This window comes from Episyrphus balteatus, chromosome 3, assembly GCF_945859705.1.
Source record: "Episyrphus balteatus chromosome 3, idEpiBalt1.1, whole genome shotgun sequence".
Lineage (NCBI taxonomy): Eukaryota > Metazoa > Arthropoda > Insecta > Diptera > Syrphidae > Episyrphus > Episyrphus balteatus.
Window position 1 is genome coordinate 72,465,585 of NC_079136.1, and position 14,391 is coordinate 72,479,975.

General features: G+C 31.8%; 2 protein-coding genes across 2 annotated transcripts; one reads left to right on the top strand and one right to left on the bottom strand.

Moving 5' to 3' along the window:
• The first annotated feature begins 1,698 nt into the window (after positions 1–1,698).
• On the top strand, positions 1,699–6,814 carry LOC129914865 (bromodomain-containing protein 8). The gene is made up of 2 exons (XM_055994285.1): positions 1,699–3,821; positions 5,872–6,814. The coding sequence occupies exons 1-2, from the start codon at positions 1,838–1,840 to the stop codon at positions 6,702–6,704; spliced, it is 2,817 nt and encodes a 938-aa protein (XP_055850260.1). The 5' UTR covers positions 1,699–1,837; the 3' UTR covers positions 6,705–6,814.
• Positions 6,815–12,820: 6,006 nt separating this feature from the next.
• Positions 12,821–13,914, bottom strand: LOC129914125 (ribose-5-phosphate isomerase). The gene is made up of 2 exons (XM_055993196.1): positions 13,779–13,914; positions 12,821–13,719 (listed from the first exon to the last, which is right to left on the bottom strand). The coding sequence occupies exons 1-2, from the start codon at positions 13,797–13,799 to the stop codon at positions 12,964–12,966; spliced, it is 777 nt and encodes a 258-aa protein (XP_055849171.1). The 5' UTR covers positions 13,800–13,914; the 3' UTR covers positions 12,821–12,963.
• Positions 13,915–14,391: the final 477 nt, after the last annotated feature.

Genomic DNA, 14,391 nt, shown 5'->3' on the forward strand with positions numbered 1-14,391 from the left:
ACAACTACATAAACAAAAAAGAATTCTTTTTTATTTGATTTTAAATCATGAATTTTATCTTTTGACTTGAAAATATATTTATTATTCCATAAGTTTTTAGTATATATATTGATAATAATTTTAAAAGTATATAATTTTTTTTACCACACCCAAGAATCGAACTTCGTACCTACTTGGTGGCAGTCCGCCACTCAACCCACTCGGCCTCTCCTTCATACGTACGAATTTCAGGTATTATATCTATCCCCCTTTACTTTTCTGCATGTAGACATATTATGTAAATCCAGCATAACTTTTATCACTGGAGATACAATTTTTGAATGAATATAAAATCCTTAATAGCCTGTTTTCAATAGAGCCCAAATGAGGTAATTGCAAATTATCTCATTTCGAATGCCAAATTCTATAGAAAAAAAATAAAATTCAACAAGATAAATCATATTTCTATAAATTCTGAACTTGAAAGAAGATTTGTTTTATTAATCGAAGAAAATTAATTTTATGGACGTTCAAAAACCTTTATCGGCAGTGAAAAAGTTACAGAACAGAGGGCCTCTTTTTTCAGAGATAATTATTTTGAATGTCAAATCGTATAGAAAAAAAAATTAACTTGAAACTTGAACTAAACTAATTTGCGAAATTATCTCATTTGAGCTGAAATGAAAATCCTAAAATGTAGCTTCAGTTGTAATTGTATAGCCAGTTTTCACTATAGCAAATTAGGCCAGTTCAAATTCAATTTTATTTGGCATTCGAAATGGGATAATTTGCAAAAATATCTCATTTGGGCTCTAGTGAAAACAGGCTATTCCCGAAACTGAAACGTTGGTTGGTGTTAGGACGTTATTTCTGGGTAAACCTGGTAGGTAAAATGGAAAACCGTTTCATTTATAGAGAATCCCTCATTGAATATATAACAGCCATATTATTCACTAGTTGAAAAAATACATCTGGATGTAAAATTGTCAAATGTCAAAAATAAATCCAAATCCAAAATAGTTATCACGATTTTAACTATGAAAATAATTAAAAAATAGTTAAAAATTACTATTTTTTTCTCTGTGAGATAGTGAATATTATGGATTTGGATTTATTTTTGACATTTCAATTTCTTTACATCCAGATGTATTTTTTAAACTAGTGAATAATGGCCGTAAGGGTTATAGTTGCACAAATATTTAATGCGTTGTTCAATATATTTTATCTTCTGAAATCGGTGGTTGGTAAAGCTAAATGTTAAGCACTTTTTCAAGGTTCATATATATTAGGGGTATTCACGATCCGGTGTAACAAAAAAGTGTAAAAATGCAAAATTTTGTTTTCTACTACTACAACTATAATAGACAAATTTTACACCATTGTATTTTATTTTTGCAATAGGGTTGGGGTATAGCAAAAGTGTAAAAGTGTAAAAAAAATTGTAGTCTGTATATTTGGTTGTTTTATTTTAAGAAAATGTTACACTTTTGCACTTTTACAACAATACAAGACCATTTGCATCGAATCGTGAATACCCCTTTTAAAATAGCCAAATCCATACTTCAACTTAGGAAGGAACGCAGCTAATAACACCGAAAAAAGAAAAAAAGAAAATTCTTGAATATTTTTCACTGAACAACTCTAATTTGAACATTTCTTTTTCGGAGTTTCGGACTGTGTCAAACAAAAAGTCACAATCACATGTTGGTACAACTGAAAACAGCCGCTGTATTGTTGTCAAACCATCAATTTTGACATTCCATTTTGTTTTGTTGAAAAAATTTCCAAAATAAATTTTAATTCCATCAAATAATTCTCAAAATAATAAAAAAAACACCCACAAAATTTCAAATAAATAATGACTTCCCTTCAAGACCGATCAATACCCAATCGCATTGCTCTCGACAAATGGTCAAAACGTGAACAACTATGTTTAGCCTCAGCTGTATCATGCAGCGGCGACCAAAACTGGATGACTGTCAGTCGCTCCTTAAAACTTTTATGCGGCACCAACCACCCACCCGATTGGTTTTCACAAAAACTATGCGCTGTTAAATACGGTGAGTTATTAGAAAATGTTGAAACACCAAAGCGCAAAAAACGAACAACATCTGACAATGCTGCAGCAGCTCCAAGCATTGCCGAAACACCAACAGACTCTATTTTGCGTCGTCTCACCGAGGAACGCATTCAAGAGTTAAAATCAGAAATCCGCGAACAACAAGAAACTTATGCTAAACTTTATACAGATGTTGTTCATTTACAAACTGGTAATTCCAATGAGGAACAAATTAGAGCAATGTGGATGGAAATTGAACGAGAGCAGGAGCAGGATCGAAAAGCTAGAGCTAGAAAACAACAACAACAACAACAAATGTCTGGTGGACAAGTTGAAATGTCTTCAAGAAATTGGCGTCAAGGTCAACAACAGTTTCATATTCAACAACAACAAATGACGACTCCTGTAAAACAAGACCAAGACATGGACATTGACGAGACTTGTAAACCTCAAGGAACTTCTCCTTTGCTTTCTTCTCTTCTTAAATCTAGTTCCCCATCTTCAGTGGTTGCCACAACTCCTACCACAAGCACTGTCAGAGTTAACGCTCCAACAATTACAAATCTACTCACAGGAGTTGTTAGTTCCACTGTTTCTGCACCTTCTTTATTACAACAGTCTTCTAGCTTTCAAAATGCTCCACTTTCAAAGCCTCTAACTGGGCCAGGACCTGGTGAGAGGCACCAAACTCCTGCCCAGGCTGCTTTAAGCCCTTCTCAGTCGGCTCCGACTTTATCCATGCTTTTGGAAAAGAATAAAGCTCTTCCAAAAGATCAGCCGCCTGCTCCTCAACAAAATAAGCAACTCTTTGATGAGATAAAGTCAACTGCTCCTCAGGTTGATGATGCATCTCCTGATGTTAACACTGAAACAGATGAACCTCTCGAAGAAGATGAACCAATGGAAGATGGAACATTGACACCGACAAAAGAAGAGGAGCAGCAACTTATGGAAGTCTTTAAGAATTTAATGCCTGATAATATTGATGAATTGGCTGAGATACTTACAAATAATCATGGTATCTTAAATCCGGCGATTCTTGAAGAAGAATCGATATTAGAGGGTGTTGAATCTTTAATGGATGAAAATCAAGAAGTTGATGATGATCAGTTGGATGTTAAGCCAGAAGAAAGTGGGGATTTGGTTGATGATTCAAAAAACCCTAAAATCGAAGAGAAGGAAGTTTTGGAGGAAGCTATTACTAAGACAGAAATTAAGGATATAAAAGAAGAAAAAGAAGTTGAATCTGATGAGAAAAAGGCTTCTAAAGTAGAAGAAATCGATGTCAAAGAAGAAAAACCACCTTCTTCAGAAGAAGAAGAAGATAAAACCAAAGTTGATACAGATAAAATAGAAACAATATCAAGTGATGATTCTAGCGATAATGTTCCTCTATCATCACATACAAGCAACAACACTAAAGATGATAAACCGCCATCAGTTGTTGTAACAGAAATTAAAGATGATGTATCAATTGTTGTTGTTCAAGATACTCCTACGGAATCGCCAATGGTAATTGATGAAGAAGATAGCCAACCGGAAGCAGAAATTGTATCAGATAAGATGAAGGAGGAAGTTAAAGAAGATGGTGGAGAGGTGGAAGCTCCGCAGATAGATGATGATGTTGAAATTATTAAAACTGAACAACCATCGAGTTTGGATAATAGAAAAGATTCGATGAGTGATAGTTCAGATGTTATTATTATTCCAACTGATGATGAATCGAATGATGGGAAAGTTGATGTAAAACCAAAAAAGAGCAATGATACTCCAGCGATACAAGGTAAATTATATCAAATATTGAAATCTTTTAAGTTTTTATGTTATTTTTCCAATTCGACTCGGCAACACTAGATGATTATGATGTTTTTGTATGCAAGTGTGATATAAAATCCCTAAATCACCTATTTACAATGTTATCATTTTACGAGCATTATCTTTCACTTTTGCACTCAAACGTTTTAACGATAAACAATAGGTCTCAGTCAATTACTTTGGAAATGACCTAGCAGAGGTTGTAGGTATTACTGAGTACATCATATTTCGGCACTTGAAATTTTTCGTAGACCCTCAAAATTTCAAGTTATCGTCAAAAAACCGTTTTTCAATGTTTTCAGATTTCAACGATTTTTTACTCATCCATTTTTCGGTCAATTTCAGATTTTTTTTACAGTTCTAAACAGAGGAGTACTTGTTCTTTTTGAAAAAAATTTTTTATTATGCTCAAACACCAAATTGGGTGTAGATTTTATGGGCTGAATCTCAAAGTACAACATTTTTTCACGTTTTTTAGAGTTCGGAGACCGTTTTAAGCTTCATTTTGTGTTTTGAAAATTTTTTTTTATAAACAGTTTTATTGGCTGAGTAAAAAATCGTTGAAATCTGAAAACATTGAAAAACGGTTTTTTGACGATAACTTGAAATTTTGAGGGTCTACGAAAAATTTCAAGTGCCGAAATATGATGTACCAGTAATACCTGCAACCTCTGCTAAGTCATTTCCAAAGTAATTGACATGATTTTTATTTTGTAACACAGTGTTATTATATACCATTTTTAAGCATTTCCCTAGTTTACAGCGGTTTTATTTCAGAACAAAACAATACTTTTCTAGGTGTTTTAGGTGTGCTGAACTCGAATCTTTGTTATAAAATCTCTGTAATCGATTTTTTGGTTTAATATCAATACTTTTCTAGGTGTTTTGGGTGTTCTGAACTCGAATTTTTGCATTTTTGCAATTTGTCCCGAAAGTAAAATATTTCTAAAATGAATATTTTTTACTCTCTATTTCTAAAGCGGAATGAAATATACTACATACCTTCGAAATGAGAATTCCCAAAGTGGAATTTTCGTACTCCCTAACTCGTTTTCGAATGACAAAAGCATTCGAATACGAAAAATTTGTAGATATCTAAAACAAATGCTATAGCGGAATGCACAACAAATATCTCACAATGTAATTTTTTGAAAGAAAATCTAAGTTGATGGTAAAAATGTAAGGAAATAAAATTATTTATTTACAGAGAATCTTAGAGCTAAAATTTACCAAAACAAAAATTATAATAGGTGTGTTGATGCAATTCGCATGTTTGCATATCGATTCAAAAACCACTCCAACAAGATCCGATTTTTGAAATAAAAAATTATTACTATTATCATTATTAACGGTATCTATCATAAAAGGCTTTTTTGTTTCTCACTTTCTCGCAAGCGAATGGGTCGATTTAAACAAAAAAAAATTACAGAAACGTCGGGTATCCGTAATGTTGTGTTTCATTCAATAAATTTTTATTTTTTGAAAAGAATGTAAAATGTGACTTTTACCACTTTCAAATATGTAAAGCGACTCATTTGGCTTTATCCGAACTTATTTTTTTTTTATATCTTCTATAGGCTATAGCCTATAGCACATGTCTTTAGTTGCTTATTTTTTTTAGTGAGAAGTGGGTGTTATTGCGTTGTAGAGCTCATTTAAAGTTTCTTTGCACTTTGTATGCTCGTTTACGCAGCCGAAACTGAGGACATTCCTCTTGAAATAACATGATCAAAAAGCTCTTTTTTTGCAAACTTCATTCCAAAATTAAAGAAAGATACCTTGTGGTTGCACAGTCATATGTTTTGTTTCCTTTTTTTGTGGAAACATTAAAGATTATTGAACTATTTGATTTCTTTTTCAAACGTAAAATAAAGAAACGTGTTTGGGAAGTTTCGGTTGGCTGTCACATTTGCCTTCAGAGAAATATACAATTCAGGGTGCGAATTTGAAACGTGTTCTATTCACACTTGTTTTTTTATTTTGTAAACATTTTCTTTATACTCTCTCTACTTTTACAGTGGAAGAGCAAAGCAAATCTGTGGAGTCGATTGCTCAAACCAACGAAATTGAAATCGAGACATCTCAGGAAGCAATTACATCCATTTGTTTGCCTGATACAGACGATGAGTCGACTAACTTTGAAGCACCATCAACATCTTTTAAAGATGAAAAATTCAATAGTAGCAAACAACCAGTTCAAAACAAAAAACCAGAATCTTCTTCTCAAATCGATCAAAGATCTGAAGAAGAAGTTAAGCCAGCCCTGACAGCAGTACGCAAACTACGAGATCGTGATCGTTCAGAGAGTCCATTGGTAGAGGACGACACCAGTGACAATTCAACAACGCAGCGCCTTCGCCGTAGATACTCATCAACGCCAGTAATTGACAGCATTCCAAATTCACCAGCCTCCGGTGACGATCGGGAACTAAAAGTGTGGAAAAAATCCTTAATGACAGTCTACAATAACTTGTTAACCAATAAAAATGCTTCGATATTCCTTCGACCTATCACCGACGAACAGAATCCACTTTTCAAGCAAGTTTGCCGTCGTCCAATGGATCTGCAAATCATTAAACGTCACATTGAAAATGGAACCATTCGAAATATAACCGATTTTCAGAGGGATGTCTTTTTAATGTGCCAGAATGTAATCATTACTTTTAAGAAAAGTTCCTCTTACACCAGCATGGCTAAGGATCTTATGTTAGACTTTGTTCAGATTAAGGATCAAATTATTGATGCAAAGATGGAGAAAATATTTTCATCTTCATCAACGTCGTCTTCATCGCCATATACACCAGGTATTAAGGTGCGCGGAAGTTCACGAAAAAGTCAACGATTACCCTAAACTGTTCTATCGAAGGTGTTTTTTTTTTTTTTTAATTTTTAGTTTTAAGCTATGAATGTAGCATTAGTTTTTAAAAAACAGAAGTATACTTAAAATAATAAAAAATGTATTGCAAGTATGAAATAAGTGGAATGTCATATTAGAAATTTGAGACGGTTTCATCTGATAAGAAATTAAAGTCGAAAATATTAAATTTTGGAGATTCTTTGAACAAGTGAGTATTTCAATTCTAAAATATTAAATCGTAGTAGTAGTATATTTTCATATATTTAACACATCTGTTTAGGGGATTTAAATTGTGGTAAAGTCAAAAACATTTATACTTCCATTAATCCTGTGTTATAGCAGAAACTCTATAACCTTTGAGGTATAAATACGAACCGAATATTTCGAATGAAAAAAAAAAAATTAACAACATAATATTAATAAAAAAAGAACATGCATTTCGATTGCAATCTATAGGTATGTGCTTCGTTCTTTATCTCAAATTCGACAACTATTTTAAAGTGAAAAAACTGAAGGTATTTCATTTCAGCTGTAAAAATCAAAACAGTGACCAAACCCAGAAAAAAACAGACCAATTTTCCAAAAGGGAACAAAAAATACTACAGCAACAAAAATATGTATAACTTTTGCTACCATTTGCACTTTTAACAGAACTATGTTGTAACAAGTAACTTATTTCATGTGGAGTAGCTTAAGAATATCACTTGGAAACCCGGCCCAATAGCTCCGATTTTGATGATCTTTTTAGTCAGTATAGTGTCATTGAATAATTATATATAGAAGTGACACCGGAAAAAACGTCCGCTATGTTTGAGGGGTGGAGCCACAATCGTTTGAGGAGTAGCGCCACAATCGTTTTAGGATTGTGTATTCGATGGCCGAAAAATCCCTGAAAAGGACTTTTGGTTACTAAGTAACCACATCTACAATATTATTTATATTTGGTGTATTTGTATTAGTTTTGTTTTGTGCTAGTAGTGTGTTTGTTTATTTTTGTTTCTGTAATATTGAAATTGAATTTATTTTAAATTTTTGTATTATTTTGAATTGAATATTTATTTTTGAATGTTTGGTCTTATGTATATTTGGAAGGATTTTGTTTTTTGTTTTTATTAACGACAAGAAGATTTTCTTCAGTTATAGAAGTGTTTATTTAATTTTAATTAGGGTGCTTTTTGTAATTATATCTAGGCCAAAGTTGTAGTTCACATTGTTTGAATGTTTTCCACATGCACTGTGGCATATACTTACTATTTTCTTAAACCGCATAATGCAAGAGTAGGTAGGGATTAAGTTCATACAATATGGCCATATTTCACATTATTTTAAAGTATTTTAATACATATTTCAAATTATTTTTATACAATACGAAACAACCTCGTTTATTTGCTTAAACTGATTTATGTTTGCGAACAAGGATTTTTATATAAAAATTTAAAGTTTTTATAAAATGTTAAATTTTGAAAAAAAAAAAAAATCTTTTCATACCATTTTTGGATACTTTTCTTTATTTTTAATTAAAACATTTTTGTTATCTAAAATTTAAACGATATTTATTAATAAAATGTTCAAATAAACTTAAAAGGTAAAAAGGCATATTTTGATCGCAAATGCAAGAAAATGTGGTTTTGGGATAGTTCCAATGATTTTTCTATTTCACCATTTGAAATAAAATACATATTTGGTTCTAAGATTCTAAAACTAGAAGAATGTATCTTTTACATGCTTTTTATATAGTCAAGAGCTATGCATTCTTACAAAAAAAAAGTTGAGATAACAATCAGACATGGGATTACTATAGCCCTGTTCGACTGGAGGTGGTAGTCTGCTAATAGTAGACTTTTTGTTTAATCTAGTACTATCATCTACCTACTCATGCTCTTCTTCCCGAGTGGATACGATTTGTATTGAATTTGTTGAAAGTGCGTTCCATTGAAAATCGCTGGTAAACTACTAGTAGTACTTTGCCACCTCCCAAAGGAACAGCTAAATGGATCTACCGATTAACATCAAACTTCGTATGAAGCATTTTTTGCAGAATCTCCATAGGGGTTTTTAGAACTAATTTTTTTTACCAAAAATAACGATACCTGTCATAAACCAATTTCGGAAATGTTTAATTTTCTCGAAAACGGTACCAGTGATTTTGTTAAAAAAAAAAATATATAATAGTTTTTGGGCAATCATTTAAATTTTTTTAAATTAACCTACCGTAGAACCGTGCCAAACTACCAATTTAATTTCAACGATTTTTTTATACAAAAGCATTTATATAGTTTAGATATAAAACAGAAAGAAAATTTGGGAAAATAATAGTTTTTGGATTAGTAATTTCTACGAAATTGCATACCAATTTTATTTTTAATTTTTTTTTTAAATTTATTTCCAACGATTTTTAAATTTTTTTTTCTAAAAATCTATCGAATAGGTACCTACTTGTTTTGGAGCTATCACGAATTTTCCTTTGTTCCTTTAACTTTTTGGGCTAGTGTATAAAAACAACTCAGGTTAAAAGCTAATGCTCGGTTAAATTTTATGGTTATGAAACTCAACTATTAAATTTATCCGAGCTTTAGCCTTTAACCTGAGTATTAAATTTTTTATATTGGAAATATGTATAATTCAGTTAAATATTTAAGTGAGCCTTTAATTTGATTATTGGTAAGGCTCGTAGAAAATCAAATTTACTAATGATAAGTTTTGGTGAATTATAGTAATAATAGCGTAATAGTAAGTGAATGTATAACCGTGGTCGAATGTTCGGGATTCGACCGAATCATTATTCGCAGCATCTCTAGTTGGTACCTTTAAAAAATTTCACTTTCCCCTCCTTGGAATCAAAAATAAACAAAAAGTTTGAGCCAAATCGACTTATTGGTTTAAGCTCTTACCTGATTTAAAATATTACGTTGAGTTTTTCTTAACGTTTTTCTTTTTTTCTTTAAGGGCCATTAGCTGAAACGAACCTTAAATAATTCATGTTGAACATAAATGTATATGCTCTATTTTTACTTCAGGGGAAACTGTCACATAAAGATTTATGTTGTAATTAAATGCTTAAGTTTCGATTCCGCAAAAAAAGGCTCTTATTGTTACGCATTTCATAATATTCCAAAACAAAATATAATATAAAAAAATAGCAATCTCTGTGGGGATACGAACTCAGAAAGCAAAATTAAAGAGCAATCACCTTGCCACCTACGCTAATAGGACTATTGAAACAAGGGTAACTTTCATGCCCTATAAACTATAAAGTGCCTAGGATATACAACAATAATATTTAATTTTGTTCAAATTCTTGTCGTTAATAAAAAATTTCTTGTTTTTAGTTTCGAGTTACTATGGATACATTTATAATGTCAACTAACTTTTCAATATTTTTGTTTGATATTTGTGTAATTTTGTATGTATGAGTAAAATTTCCTTATTTTATTTTTTCATTTATAGGATGTCGATGTGTCGATACGATTTATTTTTGTTTGATATTTGTTTTATGTTTTATGTGTGAGTAAAATTTCCTTATTTTTTTTCTATTATAGGATGTCGACGTGTCGATACAATTTATTTTTATTTGATATTTGTTTTGTTACGTTTGTATTAGTGAAATTTCCTTTTTTAAAAACAAATTTTTGGAAAAATAATTTTCTAAGACAAGCCCCATTCTCTCTGGAGATTTTTTAGTACATCTAATTGCCGAAAAAAATAAAATTCTGTAGCGCTAGAAACTATCGGTGTCACTTCTATATATAATTATTCAATGATAGTGTGGACCAAAAATTTTTTTTTTCGATATTTGGTCGGGCCACCCGACTTTGCAAACGTAATAATTAATACAATTGTAATATAATTGCATTTTTGGTTTTTCTCAAAAAAAAAAAGTCAAAATTAAAAAAAAAAAAAAAAGGTCATGTTAGCTCTTCCCGTAAATCAACCAAATTTCTTTAAAATTTACATATATGAATACAGTTCAAAAAATCTACAAGTTAACTAATATAAAAGTGCTTTGAGCTGCAAGGGCAAGTACGTGCGTCCCCGTCATGCATTTTATTTCCTTAAAAAATCTAGGCAAATCTTTTGGTATCTTACAGCCATATAGTTAAAATTATTAATATATTATTTTTAAAAATCTTAATTATAAAAAAAAAAAAAATACAACAACAACTAAATTCTACAAACATATTTCAGCCTACCAATAAGTTGAGTTTACCAACCATAAAATATAAACTGATTATTAAATTGGTTTTTGGTATGGTGAAATATGTAGAACTCAGTATTCAGGTAAATATTAAAGTGAGCTTTATATTTGATTATTTGGAAACTTAATACTCGTTCAACAAAATTACTTCAGTCGATAGTTCTTCTTCTTCCTTTTTCTCGGCGCTGTTATGATCTCGATGTCGAAGGGATCATAACCTTCCCACGTTACTGCTTCACACTAGTGATCCGCCTGTGGGGTTCGCCGGGTTGACCTCAGAAATCGGCGGCAAGCCTCCCGGTTTTGTATTGTTCCGTTTCTGAGGCCAACTGAATGCTGGTGTTTTTGCATTTGCTTGTACCAGGAGTTTTTAGGCCTACCTTTCTTTTTATTTACTTCAGTCGATCGTTAACTATCAAAACTTTGCGTACCACCCTTCCCTTGTATATTGTAAAAGAGTAATAGCGTTTTCGTTTGGTCGTCCGGGACCCTCCGGAATTCATTCGAACGATTCTGAAACTGTTCGTTTGGCACTCAATGACAGTTCTAATTGAATCGTTTATTTTCAAAATCTGATAAGTCCACTTTTTTTCAAAATTCGTTTTTTTTAACTGAATATGTTCTTGGGGGATAACCACACTTGCCTTAAAAATATGAAGCATCTATTCAGCCTGTATTCGATTTTACAGCTAAGCGAAAAAAAAATTTATTGTAAAAACATGATAAAAGTCCCGGACTTATCATCTTTTGAAAATAAACAGCAACTTTTTTATGAGTAATTGACTACACATAAAGAAGCTGACTACTGACTCAAAATCTTAAGCTGAAAGCGTTTTTCAAGTATAATAACTACTCGAAACATTATATTCTATTCCCAAATGTAATTGTTTGATAGAATGACTTTAAAAAAAAATTTATATTCATTTTGAAACTAATTTCACATTCGTTTATTTTCAAAGTATGATAAGTCTAAAATCGTTTTTATTTTTTATCTTTTGAACTATCGATCGGTCCAAAAAGTAAATACCAAACGATATTCTGTAGCTAGTTAAAAGTTCTACAAAATATATTTTTTTATACATTTTGCTGCACTTAACAAAAGAAAATAGAACGTTTTTTTCTTCTCCTGAAAAATTTGAAATCATGGACTTATCATGTTTTTAAAATAAATGATTCAATTCTGAAAAGAAGAGTAAATCGATTCCGAATTTTGAGGCAGAATCAAAACAAGAATCACGCACACATGTTCACACTTAAGACGTCAAAGTAATGGAATGTTATTGTTTGTTTTTCATTTCTGAATATTGAGATTTTTTACTATTCCAAACTTTGAATTACATATATTGAAATAAAGTAAAGAAAAAAAAAAAACGATAAATTCTTATGGAATAAACAAATTAAACAAAATAAAACTTTCATCAGGCGTTCGCATTATTTGGCGTTTCACAAATACAAAGAAACCCAAACTTCAGAATCAAAAAGAAGTATTAAGTTTGTTCGTTTGGATTGGAATTCCGGATCGGACAGTCCCAGACAATGAAAAAAATTTCATTCAGCTCCCGGTAAAGACCATTAGTACCTATTTATTCTGTATTCGTCTTTTTTTTTGACACTTTAGCCAAGCAACCCCATCTTTTTTCCTATTACTACTTTAGCTTCATCAGTCCATCACCATATTTCTTTGGCTGGTTGTTTATTTGTGAAACCCCTTGGTATTTTGGCTTTATTTATGCAAACTCGTTTTAGAAGATCCCACATAATTTGTGCTATCCTCTCTTCGCCTTTTCCTTATTCAGATTTTACCATTTGATCCTCCCAAAAAAATGTTATCAACAAGAGATGACGTTATATTTATGAGATAAGATTTCTTAAAAGAGTAAAAATAAATATTCTTCGTTATCAAAACAATATTCAGTTAGGAACCAAAACTGTGTACATAAACTTTTATTTATAAACTATCTCCAAAAGTAAACAAAATATAAAAAAATAATTATTGGCAGCTTAACTGATAAACCTGTTACACCCTTCTCCTAAACTGCGAGATTAAATTCTGGAAAATTATTTCTGCTCCTTAACACTTCCATCTTTCATTCCGAAATAAACTTTCTTTGCCATGTTAACAAATAAACCAGTCTCAACAACTCCGGGAATCTGAAGAAGCTCCTTATTGACTGAATCCCAATCATAGTCCTTTTTCTCATCAAACTGCCAGTCCAAGACAAAGTTACTATTGTCAGTGATGCATGGGCCAGCTTTAGAAACTGCCATTCGTAAATTTAAGCTTCCACCAAAGGTATTTTCAATTCGCTTTTTAATTGGGACATAAGCCATTGGAGTAACTTCAATTGGAATTCCTTTTTTATATTGCTCTCCTAGTTTTTTGGAATTCTTTGTATAGTCGGCGATTATTATCAAATTCTCGGCACAAGATGCTACAATCTTTTCTTGTAACATGCAGCCCCCTCCACCCTTGATAAGAACCATATTAGCATCAACTTCATCGGCTCCATCAATGGCACAATCAAGATGTGGATTGCGATCTAAATCACCCAATTCTAAACCATTTTCAACAATCAATTGGCGTGCTTGGAAACTTGTTGGTATGCAAACCACGTGGAGACCTTCGTTTTTGACTCTCTGTGATAATCTCTCAACAGCAAACACCACTGTGCTGCCGCTTCCAACACCAATGGCAGTATTTGGCTTAACCCATTGGTCCACTGCCTTGAAGGCTGCTATCTTTTTTGCTTCATTGAGAGACATTTTTATTAATGATTGAGATTTCGAGTAGGAACGAGTTAAAAGAGTTAGGCACTAAAATATATTTTGTGTTAAATAAGTTTAAAATTCTAAAACAAATATTCTTTATTTACCTTTTGGACCCGGTAATGCATTAAGCATGGGTTATTTGAACCAAAAAATCAAAACAAATATATTTCACTTTCACGTCTGTACGACTTCAATATGGGCTTTCTAGCTAGATGTCAAATTATACTTTGAAGAAGTTAAATTCTACTTCAAAGACGTTGAAAACAACAACAATAATAGAATTCGTTGTTGTTTCTCGTGTTATTTTTACTGTAAAATTGTTGTTGGCGGTCTTAGCTTTGTTCAATGACCTTGTTTGGGATCGTCCGGAAAAGGAAATGAAGTTTTGTGTGTTCGAAACTGTTTTGATTAGCCCTGTTCCATTGGAGGTGGTAGTTTACTCATGAGTAGATCTAGTACTACAAATAACACACGATCTTCTACTCGAGGAGATACGAAAGTGTAGTTGTTGTAGTAGATTTCTACTCACGAGTAAACTACCACCTCCAATGGGGCCATTGTTGTTTTTTGGTTGTTCGGAACAATTTTTGTATACCTATGATTTTTAGTGCAGTGCATTTATGATGTTGATGCTGGGGGCGACCCAGCAGTTTGTACAATATATTTTTCAGTTGCAATAACATTTTTTATTAATGCCATAAATATTTTTTTTTAATA

Bases quoted from the DNA above. Each gene is read 5' to 3' on its own strand.
- LOC129914865 (XM_055994285.1), top strand. From the start codon at position 1,838: ATGACTTCCCTTCAAGACCGATCAATACCCAATCGCATTGCTCTCGAC. The intron at 3,822-5,871 runs GTAAATTATATC...CTACTTTTACAG, and splicing joins TGATACTCCAGCGATACAAG to TGGAAGAGCAAAGCAAATCT.
- LOC129914125 (XM_055993196.1), bottom strand. From the start codon at position 13,799: ATGCATTACCGGGTCCAAAAG. The intron at 13,720-13,778 runs GTAAATAAAGAA...AATATATTTTAG, and splicing joins TGCATTACCGGGTCCAAAAG to TGCCTAACTCTTTTAACTCG.